Source organism: Lonchura striata, chromosome 4, assembly GCF_046129695.1.
Source record: "Lonchura striata isolate bLonStr1 chromosome 4, bLonStr1.mat, whole genome shotgun sequence".
Classification (NCBI taxonomy): domain Eukaryota; kingdom Metazoa; phylum Chordata; class Aves; order Passeriformes; family Estrildidae; genus Lonchura; species Lonchura striata.
The window spans coordinates 66,151,142-66,169,415 of record NC_134606.1 but is presented as its reverse complement, the minus strand read 5'-3'; the positions used below and the strand labels follow the sequence as shown (position 1 = coordinate 66,169,415).

At 41.6% G+C, this 18,274-nt stretch overlaps 1 protein-coding gene across 1 annotated transcript; it reads left to right on the top strand.

Moving 5' to 3' along the window:
• Window positions 1-6,984: 6,984 nt before the first annotated feature.
• On the top strand, window positions 6,985-17,873 carry MGST2 (microsomal glutathione S-transferase 2). Its single transcript, XM_077782631.1, is given in 10 exon segments — window positions 6,985-7,049; window positions 9,648-9,721; window positions 10,420-10,541; window positions 10,631-10,778; window positions 12,913-13,012; window positions 14,362-14,431; window positions 15,201-15,204; window positions 15,736-15,805; window positions 17,731-17,830; window positions 17,832-17,873. Coding segments are annotated over 10 exon segments (795 nt in total).
• The last annotated feature ends 401 nt before the right edge of the window (window positions 17,874-18,274 follow it).

The window sequence follows — 18,274 nt, the reverse complement described above, 5'->3', positions numbered from 1 at the left end:
TATTACGTATTACATGTTTATAGTTTTCCCCCAATACCTACTACCTATATTACAAAAGTGCTTTTCTACCCTAAACCAATCTGTGAGTGGCAACATCACCAAGAACATGGAGGCAAAGAAGAAGAAGGAGGAAGAACAGGATCAGCCCACTTTCCTCCATCTTAGAACTTCTGACCCCCATGTACAAAATAAAAACCCCCCTGTACAATACTAAAAAAATTTCCCCTCTGTTTTGTAGCTACATTTACTATATTATCTAACCCTTTGTGACTCCTTGCTCCACCTTCAAAGCTGGTAACTCATTCCATGGCTCAAACTCAAAATCACAGCTGTTTCCAGCTGCCTGTCAGGGTCTAAAATGCTTCTGACCAAGGCCTGGAACCTCTAAAAATGTCTGAGGGGCATTTTGAGTTCCAACAGAGCACCACCTGTCCAGGTCCCTCAGGCAAGCTCCCAGCCATGGGCAATCTTAGCAAGCAGCTCAACTCGTGAGATGAGCTCTTTGGTGAATTCAGCTCTTTGGTGCTTTGCTTGCTAAGTGCCCCAGGCAGACACAGAGCAGGAGAGAGAAGAAGGCTGTATTTGGTTCCACAGCGGTATCTTTATTGGCAGCTCCTGTGAAGGGTCTCAGTGACAAGTCTCCTGCCAAACTGGACGGAAATGGGGTTTTATATAGGGTAGGGTCTGAATGTGGAAGAGGGGCTACTTTGGTCCAGTCATGACTTGGCATTTCTTATGTTAGACAAGTGCCCACCAGGGAGGCCTTGCAGGGCCTCTGGAAGTTAAGATAGTTAATAGGAAATGCTACTTCCCTGTCTGCATCTCCAGATTTTGTCAGGTAGGCATTCTCTCATCAATTTATTTATTTATTGCTCTATTTATTTTCTCCAGTCATTTTTCTTTTAGATTACCTGAGCAAGGTGTCCTAAAGGAACAGTACCTATCAGAGAAAATTGATCAAAAGGTGAGCCTTGGTCCTTCTCTAGGGGAACAAGGGTTGCAAATCTTTATGTGGTCTGTCACATATTTTGAAAGCAGCCAGTAAATTTGCCATTGACAGACTTTTGATCCTTTCTTGCTTGATCCTTTCTATAAGACACATTGACAAATAAAGTGTTGTCATGTCTGAAGTGTCATGGGCAAGGACTCCAATATGAAAGCACCAATAAGCAGAGGAGAGCAAGGACAGGACCACTTTACACATGTTATGGATAGCATGAAGAAGAAGCAGGCCACTGAGATCCAGACCTGTGAAATGTGTAAGACTGGTTAGGCATATGCAGAAATGGGACATTATATTTCATATTGATACAACATATAATATGCATTTTTACCATACACATCCTCTTATTCCTCAGGAAAATAGCTAATGGTTTTTACAAGAGGAGTGGCTTTTTTTTCTGTTAGAGGAGTGAGAGAGTGGAATGGAAGGAAATATGATTGCTATGTACAGGGAGAAGTGCTACACCTTCGTCTCAGAGGCCCTGGACCTCAGTGGAAAATACTTATAACTCTGTCTCTGAAGAAGATGAAAGTAGTTCTTATGCTAAGAAAGGGAACAAAAAGCAAGTCAATGCCACCTATTTCTATATTCCCTGTTTCAGAGCTGGCTAAATTAACTATATCAAGAAACATTTGCCTTGTTCAAAGAGTAATAAGGCCTTTCTGCAAATGGAATGGCTTTTACTCTAAAATCTGGTAATTTATCAGCAGTTTTCTGTACTCTGCAATATCATCTCTCTGAGTTGAGAAAGGCAAGTCAGTCAGCACAATATGTTAGCTGATTCAGACAGAGACCGAGGTGAGGACAGGGAAATTGTGCTCCCTTGTTACCTGGTTTAATTCTTGTGAGCATCCACATGAGACTTACCAGGTTATGTGTTGAACTGATACTGCTCCAATTCTGCTTCCACCAGAAAACACAGAGGGATTTGCAAAATGAATAAGACTGAAAACTACACCTGGCCAGGCTATGCTCATTCAAGGATTTCAAAACACTCTTCAAATCTCTTTTCAGAGTTTCACATAACTCCTGATTTGCAAGCTATGGAATTCAACCAGCATCCAGCATGTCCACAGCCACTGCTGTGTAGGTGGAACTGGGAAACTCTCTCAGATCTATGTCTGGCTCTGGAGCAGTCTGTGCTTAGAAAAGGGTGCAGGGTAAAAGAAACAAAAACCCATAAAGAATTTACTTTTCTCCTGTCAGGGTAGATTCAGGAAAGAAATGGCTGACAGTGGATCATTACTGCAGATCACTGGTTTGATTTCAGAGAACTCCCTCCTAAACAACCAACCTGCCTAAGCTAAGTGTGCCTGATTTGGAGCTTGTTTTCTTTCTCTGAGGAACAGCAGGTCCACAGTCTCATCTTCCTTCTCTACGGGTGCAATCTCAGAGAAATGCAAGATGCTCCTTCCTTGCAGGTATATAGTGCCTCAGAACTGAGCCTTCATTTCAGTAAAGGACTTAATTTCAAGGCCTTTCAAAGGACTTAATTCCAAAAAGCCATTTCAATAAGGCTGGTTGTGAGAGGACTAGATCTTTAAATGGATTCAGGATCACCACCTAACTGCTTTTAGGCTGAGATTTGCAGTTGTCTCTACTCAGTATGAAGATAAGTGGGTGGATGCATGCAGGCAATATGCTGATGCTGCAGAGCTGTGGTCAGAAAGCATCTTTGCATCCAATTCCTACTGTTCATAACTATACCAAGAATAACTAAATACACTGTCTAAGTAGCACAGTAACCAAATGACTCTGTGTGACAGTCACTTGCTGAACAAAATCTCAAATCTCGCTTGCCAGACAGGCATCCTGAGCTCCCAAAGCAGTAATTTCATAGAAAAAAGGAGAGGCTTCTCCTCAGGAAATTCCGAGTTCCCATGGCACACCAGTAGTTCTGGCATACCCCAGCAGAGGGCAATGGCAGATAGACATCTGAGTTTGGCACTGCAAAGCACCCCTACACTAGAAAACTAAGTTTTCCCTACCAGATCTTGTCACAAGCTCAGGAGTCACTTGGCGCTAACAAATGGAATAAATCCTATCTAGAGCTGAATCAAGGTCCAGTAGAAGACCTGGCAACATGTCATTAACCAGCAGCATGCAGGAAGCTCTCCAGATCTGCCCTGAGTGACTACAGTTTGTTAAGTAAAGAAAGGTCTTAGCAGCATTTTCACTGTAAGATCACAAAATACAGGTGGTCTGGCTTTCTTACTGTGCTGGTTTGGAGAAAATGGGTAACTGAAGCTGTGTGTCTTCTTTGATTTCTTTGATGCACCTGCAAATGCAAACCAGAAAGACTAAGCTGGAAGTGGTGAGTGTGGAGGAAGAAATGGCAAAACAGGAAAAAGCCTGGCAGCTTTATTTGTGTTCATGGAAACATTTTTATTCTGAAATCTCAGTGTTAGACCTAAAGTCCTCCTGAAGGTGACAGAAAGTTATTCAGAGTAGATTTTTTCAGGTATATGTGCATCTAAACACACGAACCACAATTTGAAGTAGTTAAGGCAGACTCGCTTACACTGGATTTTTTCACTTCTGAATGTAAAACCTTGTATGTCTCAATTTGGGGCTGAAAAATAGAAGCATTCAGAACTAGGAATCACTTTTAAAAAAGTATCAATAAAATTGTATGTCACACACACTGAAATGCAGTGACCATTAATTATGTAGGCATGTTGCAAAAGCATAAAATGATATCTGTTTTGACCCAGGAAGGCAGTGAAGAAATGTTTACAAATCCTTTCATGACAATAACCATAAATAACAAGTAAACAGCGACAGGAACAACTGCTTCAGTAATATTGCTGTCATTTGTTGTGCCTGCATCAGCAGACACTGCAAGGGAAAATCAGTGTTGGAGGAGAGAGAAATAGGTTGCCAAGCAACACGAGACCCCATCCAGGGCACCCCCTCCCCTGCTTAGGAGCAGACAAAGCTTCCTGGTACAACTGCTCTGGAAGCTGAGCTGGCATCCGTCAGGAGAAAGTGGACATGTTGTGGGGTGAGGGAGCAGGAAAGGGGAAGGGGGCAGAGCTTCCAGCTGGCAAGGTGGGGCTGCAGAGACCAAGGGAAGCAATGGTAGTTGTGCCAAGGGGGGGTTAAAGAAGCCAATCCAGAATGTGGCAGCTTCAGCAGCACTTGGATCAAACCCTGCTCTAGTGTGGAAGGGTTGAATGTGAGTGGGGCTTTCCTGGCTGGACATAGAGATGGAGGAGCGTGGTAGAAGGACTCTGGAGAGGTTTTATTATTTTTAAAGCATGTTCATGTAAATATGGCACTCACAACTTCAGCTACTTGGGTTATTTTTTTCAAGGGAGCTAACATCTAGGCCCTGTATGCTCTGCAACCTGCCTGATAGAAGCATGAGAGTACTGGACTGAACATCATGAACAAATTCTTTCCTGACTTATATACAATATTGATGGAGGTAACATAAGGCTGCAGAAGGTGCAGTTCAGGAGAGAATCCAAACCTTTGTCTACTACTGTATTTAATCCTTCTGAATCTGCTCTGCTGCTGCCATCATGCATGAGCTCATCCCCAGAGGATGGGGATGACAAATGAGGATCAGTTGTGGTAACACTGCCACAAAGCAGGGACTCTGGACAGCCAGACCTTAAACTGAACTGGATAAAATGGACTATTTATTCTTCCTCTGAAACTCCACACAAAGTACATATGAAAAGACACCAGACATGGATTACAAATGGTATTTAAGAGGCAGAAAGAAGGAACAATTGAAGGAATAAACATATTTTCTTCCTCTTTCACTTGTCTTATAGTTCTGATAAATTTAAAGCTGAGTATGATCCAGTGACACACAGGCCCGTGTTCTTTGCAATATATTGTTGAAAAGCAAAGTAAATTAATAAACTGCAGGGCCCACTACTGTTACTGCTGTAGCTAAACTGATTTTGATACACAAGCCAGTCTCATACATTGCAATGCATTGATTTACCCTATAAACATTTCCAGTGAAATATATGAGAGTTCAGGTATGTTTTCCCTTCCACCCAGAGAAGCCTCTCTGTTCTTCAGAGCCTGTCTTCTAGGAGATGTTCAAGAATAAAAGATGCTGCACTGCCACTTGTTGTGAAGACTTCCTGTTCTGAGGAGGCTGTGATCTGATTTTAAATTCCTCCCATGGGATGCCTGATAAAACCCCACGGCCCTGGGTCTGCTCTCCTCTCTCTGCTCTCAGCTCTGGGCTTTGCTCAGGCTCCCGGGCTTCTGCCCCTCTGCTCCCCCCAGCACGGGGGGAATAAAATGAACTCCCCTGCTAAACAACAGAGACTTGTCTCCTCTGTTTTTCCTGGTAGTGACCTCCCTGGATCACAATCGTCACTGTAGGCACACGCTGCTACAACTTGTGACTGATCTTCAAGAAGTTGCACCCCAGCACAGGCTGAGCATTACCCTTCACAAAGCTCTTTTCAGCTCTTCAGAGTCAAAAACTGAGCAGCTCTGGCAGTGTAATTCCATTAAAAGTGATTATTTGATCAGACTGGTTTCATGCTTAAAAGGCTTTTGGTCTTACTACCCCAGCCATCTGCTTTTTCATAACAGCAGTTCTGGTGGACAGCAGCTTCCCCTGAGGGAGGAGCCAGCCTCTTTGGCACCAAGAGGCAATAAAATACCACTCTTTTCCAAACAGGACAGACTTATGTCTGGTCAGACACCACCAGTGTCTCTGAATTACACTACATTTCACTGCTCAGAACCTCTGTTCCTGCCTCCTTTTATGTCAATCTTTGTTGGATTTTGCATGTCCATCACCATCTTGAAATTTGCATCTTCTGAATAAAGTCAGAAAAAATACAACTTTAATGTCATCTGGCCTTTAAATGTTTAGCTGTTGTGGTTTTAACTTTTCAAATGACCAGCTCTGTGAGAGTTTTACTTCACATTTATCTGTCAGTAAGGTGACAATACTTTGAACACTTCTGTGCCAGCTCCTAAAAACCACAGAGACTGTGTGGTCAGAAGTCAATCCATACTACACCAAGAACTGCAATTAAAAGGTTTAAATCATCAATTAAAAAGTTACTAAGCACAAACATCAAACTTCTGTTATTACAGTATATCTACTCTTCCAGTCTTTAGAAAGAACAATATTAACACCAAAGAAAGCAATATTTGGCAAGGTAAAATAACCTCTTTAAAGCCTTTTTTACATTAGCCCTTAAAGTTAGCAAGTTTGATAAAAGGCAATGAAATATCTCACTTTAACATCAGCTGTAGGAAGTCAAAATGAACATTATACTGGTTTTGTTCCATCAGTCTTATGGGATCATAAAGGCTAATGAACTTAAGCTTTCTGTTTATTAGGTGATGAAAAAATGTCCTTTGAGAGAACATTACGGCTAGTCTTAAAACCAGGCTACAAGGTATAGGAAGTGTGTTCCAGGCAGTAGGATGAGGGGAGGTATTCCTTTCTCTCTTTGTCAGTTGTTTTATCCTTTGAACCAGCCTCAGCTGTTCCTTTCTGTGGGCTGACTGCTTGTGTCTGTCGTGCTGCCCATCAGAGCCTATGTCATGCACGTCCAGCAAAACCTGTAAATCAAGAGTAGGGACAGCACAAAGCTCTGCTCCTCCCTCGCGTGTCCCACACCAGCTCTTCTGAGGGGCACTGCTGGTGATGGACACAGACCCTTTACAAAACCACAACAAAAAGGCTTCGCTCCCAAAGAGGCTGCAACTGAAATCTAAAGATAAAGGAACAGCTGAATCCACAGAGGCAAGAAAGGCTGGTTTTGTTCTTTCCACGCTTTCAAACAGGCAAGAAGTAGGCAGGGCTGAACAAAACCTGGCCATAATTTTGCACTCTTATTTTGACAAGCTAGTCTGTTTTATTTCCGGGGCAGGCCTGTGTTGCAATGCTGAAAAGCACTCCAAGTCTCCCACCTGTTTTACCTTACTGCTCAGTGAAGGTCTCTCCCATACACACATCCCGCTGGCATACAGAAACTGCTGGGAACATGGCTGGTGATCCAATTTTGCTCGCAGCTGGCAGCCTTCTCTCTTCTTTCTGCCTTCCAGCAGTGTAAGAAAGAGCCCTGGGCTGCATGGCTGGGGTTTAGGGAGGTTTCCACTGGTTCTGAAGGATGGGAATTATTTTATGATAAATTGGTTGCTCTGCAACTTTAATTTCTGAGAAGTCCTAAAATTTTTCTCACCAGAGCATAGTTTACTCTCTCTGCAGTCTGAGAGGGGGTTGCCTCAGTGGGACAGATTACTTTTCCCTCTCAGATAATTTAATTTGTTTTAAATTCTCTTTTGTTTGTTGACTTCTTGGAACAATACTATTATCAGAGCTTCTGACTAGCTGTAAAGGTACCCCAAAGCCATGTTGTGTCTTGATTTTAATCTTATTTAGGCACCTACACAACTGAAAACCTAAAAAATGACAGTAAATCTGTGAAATCAAATACACCAGTACTGGACTGAAAGTGGTGTAAAAAAATGTTTCCAGTAACAAAGTCAAGTACTCAGTATCTGAAATGAATTAAGAAAGCAAATCATTACATCAGGCAACAAAACTATTGGATATTACATCCTATGTTCTCATCATTACATTTCTTTAAGAGGTAGATTAATTTATTTTATGCTCTGCTGATATGCCTCTGTGAATCAAGGAATAGGCTGCCCAGGGAAGTGGTGGGATCACCATCCCAGGAAGTGTTCAAAAGGCATGTGGATGTGGCTCTTGGGAATATGGCTTAGTGGTGATCATGGCAGTGCTGGGTTAAGGGCTGTGCTCAAGGATCTTGGAGGTCTTTTCCTAACTTAATGGTTCTATTCTATTATTAGAAGGGGGAAGTCTGAGAAGCTCTTTTTCTGCGCATCAGTCTAAAACTACAGGATCATTTTTAATGCTTGACATTATTTTCTTTGAAACATGTTGACTCATATAGTTGTTTTTACACCAGGGAACAAGACATACTTTGAAGGCATTTGTACTGTACTAGCATGAGATTTAGAGCAAGTTAAAAATAATTACTTTGCCTTTTTTCTGGAATACCACTGCCACCTTATCTAGCAACCCATTGATGTGGCTTGATTATTTGTTTATTTGTTCTCAAAGCCTCAGCTACTGAAACAACATTTGCACCCAGCAGAAAGAAAAAGTTTGAGAATGTGATCCTTCCAGTTAAAAAAAGCCCAAAACAACACAACAGAAGACTAATAAAAAGCACTGAAAATTTACATCCTCTTTTTCTGTCATCAGATAATCTCCAATATACCCCGTGATCTTGATGTTTCTATCTGGTGGTAATGCTTATCATCAGTTTCTGAGAAAGTTCAGCTTGTCTGCCTTGATTTTTAACCTGAAAGAGTGAAGGGTTAAAAACAACCAACCAAAAATGCAGACATTATTTGGAAAAGTATCTTGAAAACTCAAGGGGTTCTACAGATACTGACACTGTAAGGAGAGGTGATTAATATGTTCTTCCTTACGATGGATAATTTGTATTAGTTAATCTTAGTTAAAAATCACAGAAAGGATTATATAACCTGGAGTTGCATTTACACTGGCAATCTGACTTCAAGCCCAAAGAGAAACTTCTGGAAGAATCTGACCAGCTGACCTGATTTAAACTACCACAACTTTCCATCATGGTAACCCAACACAGATCAGTTCATAGATTAGATAGGAGTTTGGATGAATGTTGTGAAACCAGAACTGCAAGCAGGTGTTATAACCACTTCATGTAAAGGGAGCAGCCCAACCTGTGACCTTTTCCTGGGAACTAAACACAACAGGCAGAGCACTCAGTGCTCTCTTTGCTCTTCTGTTTATTCTTCTGAGCCTCCAGTCCTAGCTTAGAAAGGTACTAATGGGCAATACCACCTCCCTGGAGCAGTGATGGAAGTCAAGCTTTACTTAGCAGCCATTGGAAATACAAGATGAAGTGTCTCAGAACCAGGAATTATTCAAAGAATCAGGTCAGGTGAAGATTAAGTTGTGCAAGAAATTCTCCAGGGTAGAAAGAAGGAACTGAAACAATGCAGGAACTGTTTTCCAGTCATGAATCTAGTTTTAAACAGTTGAGATTTGCTTGAGAGGTTAGTGTTTTATAGACTGATGGGAAAAAAAAGAGAACACCATGAAAGAGCAGAATTAATCCCAATCATTGATACAGGAAAGAGAGGGACACAGGAGTCCCACTACTCATCTAATCTGAAGGATGTCTTTGACCTAGCCACCTTAAAATGATTTTTTAGTAATTCCAGGACCTAGGAAGACATTATTAAAAAGTAATTGCTTTGGTTGAATTGATTGGTTTTTTACAGGTTGTTAGGCCAGGCCATGCAAATTAATATGCAGTATCATACACTGTGATACAGGCAACAGCTTTTCTACAGGCTTTTTAAACATATAAAATTTGTGAGAGTAATGTTCTTTGAAAGCCTCCTTTGTCCCATGTTTTCAGAGTAAAGGTATTGGCTCAGTAACCAAAAATGCCACCTGAAGATGAAAGCAAGAAAAAGCATACAAAGGCAAGTCAAGCATGCTTTGTAACTACCTCAGTCATATTTAACTTAGCCTGTTAGAATTGAACATCTTGATACAAGGGGAAGAAAAGCTATGTAAACCTTTATTTACTCCTGCTGCACTGCTTTCTTGTTAAACCATCAGGACAAAATGTAAATTTGGAGTTACACTGCTACTTCCCATTCACCGGGGGGAACTAAAAGGCAAGTCCTATGCAGGTAAAAAAACCCTGGTGATTATTCCTCTCCTGAGCAGTTTTCATTGAACCTGGTTGGTGTCTGTCTTGTTCTGCTCACCAGGCTCACCTGTGGATGACCATGTGGAAAACCAGAGTCTCCCATGTCCCTCAAACCAGAGCCTTGCTGCTGGAGCAGTAGCCAGGGCAAATGGCATTACAGCTGAGGCCTTGGTGATTTGCTTTGATTAATTGTATGGAACAAACAAAGATGATTTGGCCCTGCAGTGTCTTAATCTTCTTATTTCCCTCAATTAGTTTATTTTGTCCAGTATCTATACAATGCTTTTTTAAAAATAAAACTGCTTTGGATGAAGTAAGCTGCCTTGGCTTGCCTTAGTTCCTCAGTAGAAAAACCTGGTCCCAGACTGTATGTATGACTTGAATGGCTCTGTGCTGTCAGAAAATGAGGATCACATTGCTGGCTAAAGGTGCCATTGCACAAAACATTACAGCTCACCTACCACTTTGACCGATCACAAACCTGTGGGAAAGCAGGAGGACTTTCTGGATATAACTACAAAGGGTCCTGTATATGGGTCTTACAGAGAGATAGCTGAGCTGCCCTGAGGTTAGGAGGTCACTTGAACATTGCTCATGGTTATTTATATAGGGAGAAGACAGATGGGAAAATGCTTTGTGGAGTGTGTTGATTTGGCACAACCTGTTTTTTGTTAGCAGGGGAAGGCCACAGAAGTGGCTTCTGTGAGAAGCTGCTGGAAGCTTCCATCATGGCCAACAGAGCCAATGGCTCAGAAGATGGACATGCTGCTGGCCCAGCCAGAGAAGTTGGTAACACCTTTGTGAGGACATATTTGGGAAGAAAATCAAAACATCACAAGTGCAGTTTTTTTCCAGGGGTGGCAAAGCGCCGTTGCTGGGCCCATCCAAGCCTCTCCTGCCCGGCCGCCCCTGCCTGCGCCACGGCGGCAGCGGAAACGAGATCAGCAACTCCCCGACGTGGAACCTGGCTGAGATCAACCTCTCACTGCTTTGGGATCCTGCAGGAATCTTGGAATTGGTGCAACTTGTTGGCAGTGGTACCTACAAGCAGCAGTTTTTCTTCTAGTCAGAGTAGAGGAGGAAGTAAGGACATGAGAGGGAAAACAACATTGTGGCACCAAGGTCAATGGAAAAGAGAGGGAGGAGATGCTCCAAGAGTTGGGGTCAAGATTCCTCTGTGAGTAGTGAGGACTATGGTGGAACAAACTGTCCCTCTGTAATGCATGAAGTCCATGGGGGATGCAGAGATCCACTCACAGCCTGTGGGAAAAGTGCTCACACCAGCGCAGGTGGATGCCAGAGAAAGCTGTGATCCAGTGGAGACCCAATGGAGAGAGGGCCCCTGCTTCCAGAGACGGAGAGAGAGAGAGCCCTTGCTTCCAAACTAGAGCAGCCTATCCTTAAAGGACTGCTTCGTGTAGACAGTTTTGGGAAGACTGTTTGCCTGTGGAGGGGGACCCCTCAGTACAGGAGAGAAAAAACTCCTCTCCCTGAGCAAATCGAAGATTTTGAGTGACAAACTGACCAAAGCCCCCATGCCTATCTCCCTGTGCTGTTGGTAAGAAGGAATGAGGGGCCATGAGGAAAAAGCTTGTTTAAGGTTTATTTTACTTCTCATTATCTTTCTCTGACTCTGTTAGCAATAAATTTACTTTATACCTTTAAATTTGAAGCTGTTTTGCCCTTAGAGTGTTTTTCTCCCAGTCCTTATCTCAACTCATGAACCCTTTATTAATTTATTTTTTCCCCCTCTCCTTCACCCAAGTATATCAGAAGAGGGTGAGCAAATGACTCTCGTGGGTGCCTGGCATTTGGCCAGTGTCAAACCACAACACTGGGGTAAAGGCAAACAAGGTCACAAGCCACAAGGCTACGATATCAGAGATGCACAGGGCAGCACCACTATTATTTCTGGCTTTATTTTAGTGCCACTGATGTCTCAAGAGAAGACAAAAGGTATTTCCCAGGTTCCCCTGTTATACAAGTGCTTTTAGTGGGCTCAGGTGGGTGCCTGGTTTCTGGATCCAGGTAGATTAGTATAAGGTAGGCAGTGACCTTCTCATACAGGGTGGCTATGACATAGCCAGGAAAATAATAATATTAACTCCAGGTAATAATAATATTAACTCCAGGTATCCAGGGAACTTAAAAGGCAAACAGGGTGTTTCCCAATAGCTCTGCTGCATACAGCAAATTGCTATGTATTTCCTTTTGTCCCTGTGATAGCCTCTGTTCAGCTTTCAGAGGAAGACTTCTGCAATGAGGGCATCAGTAAAATGAGGTATTCACATACATGTGACATGTGTTCTTATAATGCTGGTCAGAAGTGTAGAGAGAATGTGCGATTGGTTTAGGAGTTTTGGTAGGTGGTTTGATATTTAGTCACTGTACAGTAAATAATCACTTCTTTTCATGGCACTACCTCTGTTCTAAAAAGTGCTTTTTACAAGACAGGAAAGTACTATCAGCTCCAGACAGCAGAGGAAAAATAGCATAGGCCTTCTGCTTGATAGCTCTCAGAGGTCTCCAGCAGATCAGGTGGAGAGCAAGGAACATACTACAGCCTCCTCAATTGCAACTCTCTCTGCTCTTCCCAAAAGACTGAATTTTGAGAGTCCAAGACAGATGGAAAAATGAAGCACTACAAGTTATAGTTAAACAACTTAGAAAAGGCAGCTGTCAGATTTTTGTTTCCAATGCTCCCCAATACTTCCAAGCCTCATAGCTCTTAATGCCACTAAACAGAAATGACCATATACCAGTCAAAGCAGTAGGGCAGTGACCCAGATGAGCACAAGGATATATAAGCCATAGATAGTGCAGCAAATGCAAATGCAAATGCAAATGCAAATGCAAATGCAAAAAAAAAAAAAAAAAAAAAAAGTAGAATATATTTCTGAACAATTTTTCCCCTTCCCCATGAATCACAGAAAATGCTGAGTTGAAGGGATCCACAAGGATCAATCATCATGTCCAACTCAAATGTCACTCTTGAAGATAAAATCTAAATTTCTGTAAAGAAAAACTAGTTTGTCTAATAGTGGTCTTTCTCTGGAAAAAGCTGAAGAACAATGACCTCCATTTAAAAAATTAAGTTAAAAAATTATGTGTAAGAGATACAACTGAACCAAAGGAAATGTGTAATGTGTGAGCCCTTATTTTGGCTTGCAGGTCATTTTGCTTGGCTGGTGGGAAAATTAAGAATGAAGCACAAGGTCATGCCCCTGGCTGTCACTGGAGTTCTAGAATTTGACAGAACATTTCATGCACACTAAATCTAGAGATCATTAAGATGGTGGCAGAGAACAACAATTCAATCCAGAAGAGAAGCAAAACCTTTCTCTTAAAAAGTCAACATTTCTTTTCATCTTTTACTAAAAAAACAACCAAGGAAGCAACCGACCAAAACAACCAGATGGCTTTTCAAACGGATCAGCTATTATTTTAATAATAATGGGGTAAGTTCAGCTAATTTCAAAGTTGTTGCTCGAATTCTGATTAACCAGGCACTCAGGTTACCCAAACTTAAGTGGGGTCTGAGATCCAATGGATTGTAACCTAAGGAATTCAGGTATTCTGGATCTAGCAAGCTGTGCTGTCAGTTCTTAGGCTGTGGATAACACCACAGATGAAGATGAGCAAAGAAAACCTGTGTCTGCAGTGGATAATGGTGGAATATCCTATATAAGAAGACAATTTTCCTAAAGAGCTTCAGTTTTTAGAGGGCTTCTCTTTCAGCCTGGGGCTCGTCGTCCGGCCAATCCCAGTTGCTGGCTGGGCTGAATGCAGAAGAGGGGCTACTGTGGTCCAGTCATCATGGTTAAACATTTCTTATTTTAGGCAAAGTGACCACCAGAGAGGCGTTGCAGGGCCTCTGGCTGCTACAGGCTTCAGTGATTAACTAATGACCCTGTGCAAAATTAGTTATATTTATTTCAAACAATCTCATCTGCTGTAACTGTAGTTGTAGTGGATAATAATAATGAGACATACTATGCATTAGACAACTTGTTAGATAACGTGATTCATTAGACACAGAAGTTTGCCTAATTCCTTATAAAGAAATTAATTCAGAACCACTGAGGAAAGATACACGAACAATATATTGGTGTGAAAACTGATGTCCACAAATGAAGGTGTTATGGTCCTTGCCATAGGAAAATCTACAATTTGATGTCTGTGGCTTCATAAAGGCAGCTGGCCTCAGAAGATTAATCCAAATTCCTCTGCCAGTCCCAGAAATGCTGACACACAAAACTTGCATACCAACAAGTGTGGAGATAAGTGATTAACATCACATCAATGAACTGGAATTCCTGCCTATCTCTGCTGCACAGCCACTTGATTGAGGATTGTTTGTCCTATTTCTTTCCATGTAGTTAGGATCCAGATCTTTGCCTAAGTTTAAATGCCAGGAAAATATTTTAAACAACTTGTATCAGAGATTTCAAAAATGAGAAATTTTAAGTCTACCTAATGCTGGCATGACTGTACTCCCACTGGATATGACAGCATTATCTTTAGTGGCAACAAAACAAGGCCAAAGATGACTCTTTTTGAAAATCCCACCTATAGTTCTTTTCCTTTCCAGACTAACATTCTTTCAAATTTATTCTGCAGGCAGAATTGTGTGGAGTTTTACCCAATATTCCTTGCTGGCCTCTGGACTGCAGGATGTTTTTCAATCAAGGTAAATACTTTCTGCTTTTATCTTGGACTGACAAGTTTACAGAACTTTTTAAAATGTTGGGATTACCAGGAAGTAATTGACTGTAGACATCTTTTCCCCTGCTTGTAATTAACACAGCCTTCCTAGAAGAATGCTCAGTGACACTAAAATCCCCATGGCACTTCATAGGGATGAAGAGCTCTTCTTTCTCTCTCCAAACCAAGGAGTTCTCATGGAGCAGAACTTGTGACAGTTATTACCAACCCTTTCCCAGCTAATGTTTTGGAAGCATGAAGTCTGTGGGCTGCGGAAAGGATAACCAGCCCATGTCCATCATTCCTCTCCTTCCTAAACAACTTCTTCATTTTTTCTCTGCTCCAAACCAGTAATTTTTTTGTTTGCAGCTTTCTTCCAGTCCCATCTCCACTGTAAATCCACTGTAAATCCAAAGAAGCACCACTTAAGTCAACAAATTTGATATGAAATAATATGTGCTCATAGACAGACACTTGAATCAGGGAGGATCACAGTTGCTAGCCAGCAACACAGGTGCTGTCACATGTAAGAAATGAAGGATTATGATAAATTTCCCTTGAAGTAATGTTTCAGCTATGTCCCACAGGTATGTTTACAGGAGTTAATCCAGCACACAGTGAAAGCTGTCCTCTGTAATACACACACAGAGTTTAAAACCACAAAACCAACAAGCAGTGCTTAGTCCTGGATAATACAACTGACCTCCATACTCTGCTATCAATCAAGTGGAGGTGACTTTATACTCTTCCCTCAGGAAGGTCAGAAAGCTAACTTCACTACAGCTTCCTCCCATGTCCTTGGATAAAAGCTGCTATATAAATGCAAAGCAGGTTATTAACAACATAAATAGGATTCTCTTCCCAAAACAAACACTCCTCCTTAGCACAAACTGCCATAATAATACAAAATGACAGAGCTGGATCAAGCCACAGTGATTCAACCCACTATCCTGTTTCTGGGATAATCACCAAACTGGGGAGGAATAGGATTCCTGTCAGTTCCTGAGATGTCCATTTGAAGGAACAGCAGCTTTTGGATATTTTTGGGCAGTCCTACATCCACCCCTATCTGTAAAACCATATGAAGAGCCTCTTGCAGTGACTCTGTAAGAATACATGTAACTCTTTTGAATGATTCTTTCCCAAGATAACTTCCCAAGTTATGGGTAGCTGTAAAAATTCCCAAAGCAGTATAACTAGAAAACATAACTAGAGAGGTTAACTGTCTGCAATCCTCATTTTTTAGTTTTCTGGCTTTCCCCCCCACCATATTAATCTTTTCTTTCTTAGAGAAAGGTATGTTGTACATGTTTGCCTGCTACAAGTACTTCCATGGTTATGTCCAGCCCGTGGGAGGAAGGTAAGAAGTTACCAAATGGATGCAGGTTAACAGCTCCAGGCTGTGATCTGAAGCTGGGCTGAGAGCCAAGGACTGGCAGTCAAAACTGATTATAATTTAATGCAACATGTGTAAAGTGTCAGCAATGGGTCAGGAAAGCCTCAGGGAAGAGGGCTGGGTGTTACAGAAGGCCAGGAGAGAGAAGAGTTTTGATGCTTGTTCTGGGTGTAATTTACAATGACATTCATAGAGATCTGGAAACAGAAGCACAGCTTTGCATATCAGGATTGCTTTAGGGTGGGAAGCTGCTCATGCAAGGTTTGCACCATGCCTGCCTGTCTGCTAGCTGCATTTTCACTCTGTTTGTCACGTTAAGACCTTTTCTCTAGCCACACAAGTTGCACTAAAGGAAGCAAACAAATGTGGCTTTGTAGGCTGATGAAGCTTCACCAAGCAGGTAAGAAAAGTGGGCTCCAGGTAAACATACATTAATGAATGTTGAGTGCACAGCATCTCCTGATATGAATTCTGCTTTGACAAACATTGGCAGTATGCCCTCCACTATAAACATTGAAATACATGGTTTGTTCCATTTCACTGAAGGCACTGCACTGTCTTCTGTGTCCTGATCTAAGGCGCTCTTCTACCATCTATCATCAGTCATAAGAAGAAAACAGTGCAATACATGCTTATCATAAAATTAAAAGACTTGCAATGTCTTCTAGAGGAAGATACAAAACTATCAGACTATTTTGTAGTGACTAATGCTGCTGCAGCAGCAGCAGAAAGACTGTCCCTACAGGGCTGTTTTCCATGGCTTGTGTACTGATGCTCCCATTTTCCTTCATTACAGCTCCACCAATCCTTTATGTTCTTTGGAAGAGCTGCTGCTGGGGAGGAGGGGGAAGCTTTTTTCCAGAGCAAATATGTGGAGATAGTTTCATATCTCCAAGTAAGAGATGCAATAATTCAAACAGTGCAATGAATACCAGCTAGAAGACTTGCAACTCCTAAGGAAGTTGGAGAACAGAAACATGTAAACAAACAAACAAGCAGAGAATAATGGACTATTCTTTAATCAACAAGTTAAAAAGTCCTTTGTTCAAGAAATCTTTGCCATGCTTTACTTCAGTACTCTTAAAACAGTTTCAGCCTCTCAAGGAAATTATACAATATAATAATTATTCATTATTAGACAGAGTCACACTTTGGTGAAATTTATTTTAAATCAAACAGAGGTTGTTAAAAGCCAACCTGGCAGTGCTGGGAAATGATCTTGCTCCAAGGCCTGCTAATTATAAACATGGTATGCATCCTTAAAGAAGAGCTAAGTTAAAGACTCATGCTCTCCTGAAACTGAGAAAATACTTCACCATTTTCATCTAGACATGGCATGCCTAGAAGGGCTACTTATATCAAGTCTTTAGGCACCTAAATCTTAGGTGAGATTCTCAGGCTCTTCCTTTCTGGTCCAGAAATTCTTCTCCAAGCCACAGTGATCACCAGTAGCAGATCTCCCAGCTCAGCAGAGGGTACCTGCCCAATGGATGCGGATGTAAGAGATATGCATATCTCTCCCTCAGTTCCTTAAGGCTTCTTTCTCACACTCAAACACCTGGAGTTGCAATTAGGTGCTCAAGATTTTCTATGGTTTTACCAACAAGTCTTTATGTCACAGGATGGGGTAGCCTCATCCTGGAGCCAGTTCTTAACTTCCACATGAAAATTCAGAAACACTGGGGAAAGTTTTCCCTTAGAGAGAGTGTTAGGAATCTCTTGTCTCTTGAAAAAGTCATGCACAGGAATGGTTTATTACTAAAACCCCCCAAGGCAGTGTTCCAGCCAGGGTCCTTTCTGATTCCACAGACTTCAACTGTTTTGGACTATAACATAACATACCATGGACAGCTTGTAACAGCTCATAATGTTCTGCATTTTTCTTTGAGGTTAACAGGGTTTTATTTGAGTGTGATAATTCTGATTTGCTTGATAATCCTGGGTGCAGCTGGTGCAGCTGGGATTGTCAACAGCTTTCTGGATGAATACCTTGGACTCCAACATAATGGAGAAAGTCCATAAATTGATTTGAAGGTGTTTTTTAAAAAATAAATAAATAACATGACTGAACCCCCAAAAGATGATAAGCTACATGTGAATTTAAACATCAGAGCTCTTTTCTAACAGCCCATTGAAATGTAAAATGCATGTTTTTTCCTGAGTTGTTTACACTTGCTCCTTTCCCTACAATCTTGGGAAAGTTAGTAAGACAGAATGTCATGTCACATCTACATTTTTAATTAAACGTTCTCTTTCCCCGTATACTATTGCAACCCCACAAATACCATAAAACTAAACCCATTAATTTACTACGCAATTCAGTTGCAACTGGCACTGCAAGCATCAGCCCATCTTACCCATTGTCCTTCAGTCTTGCCAATGCTTCTGTATCTTCCTGCACTGCTCTTAATTTCCCCCAGCTCTGCCTTCTGC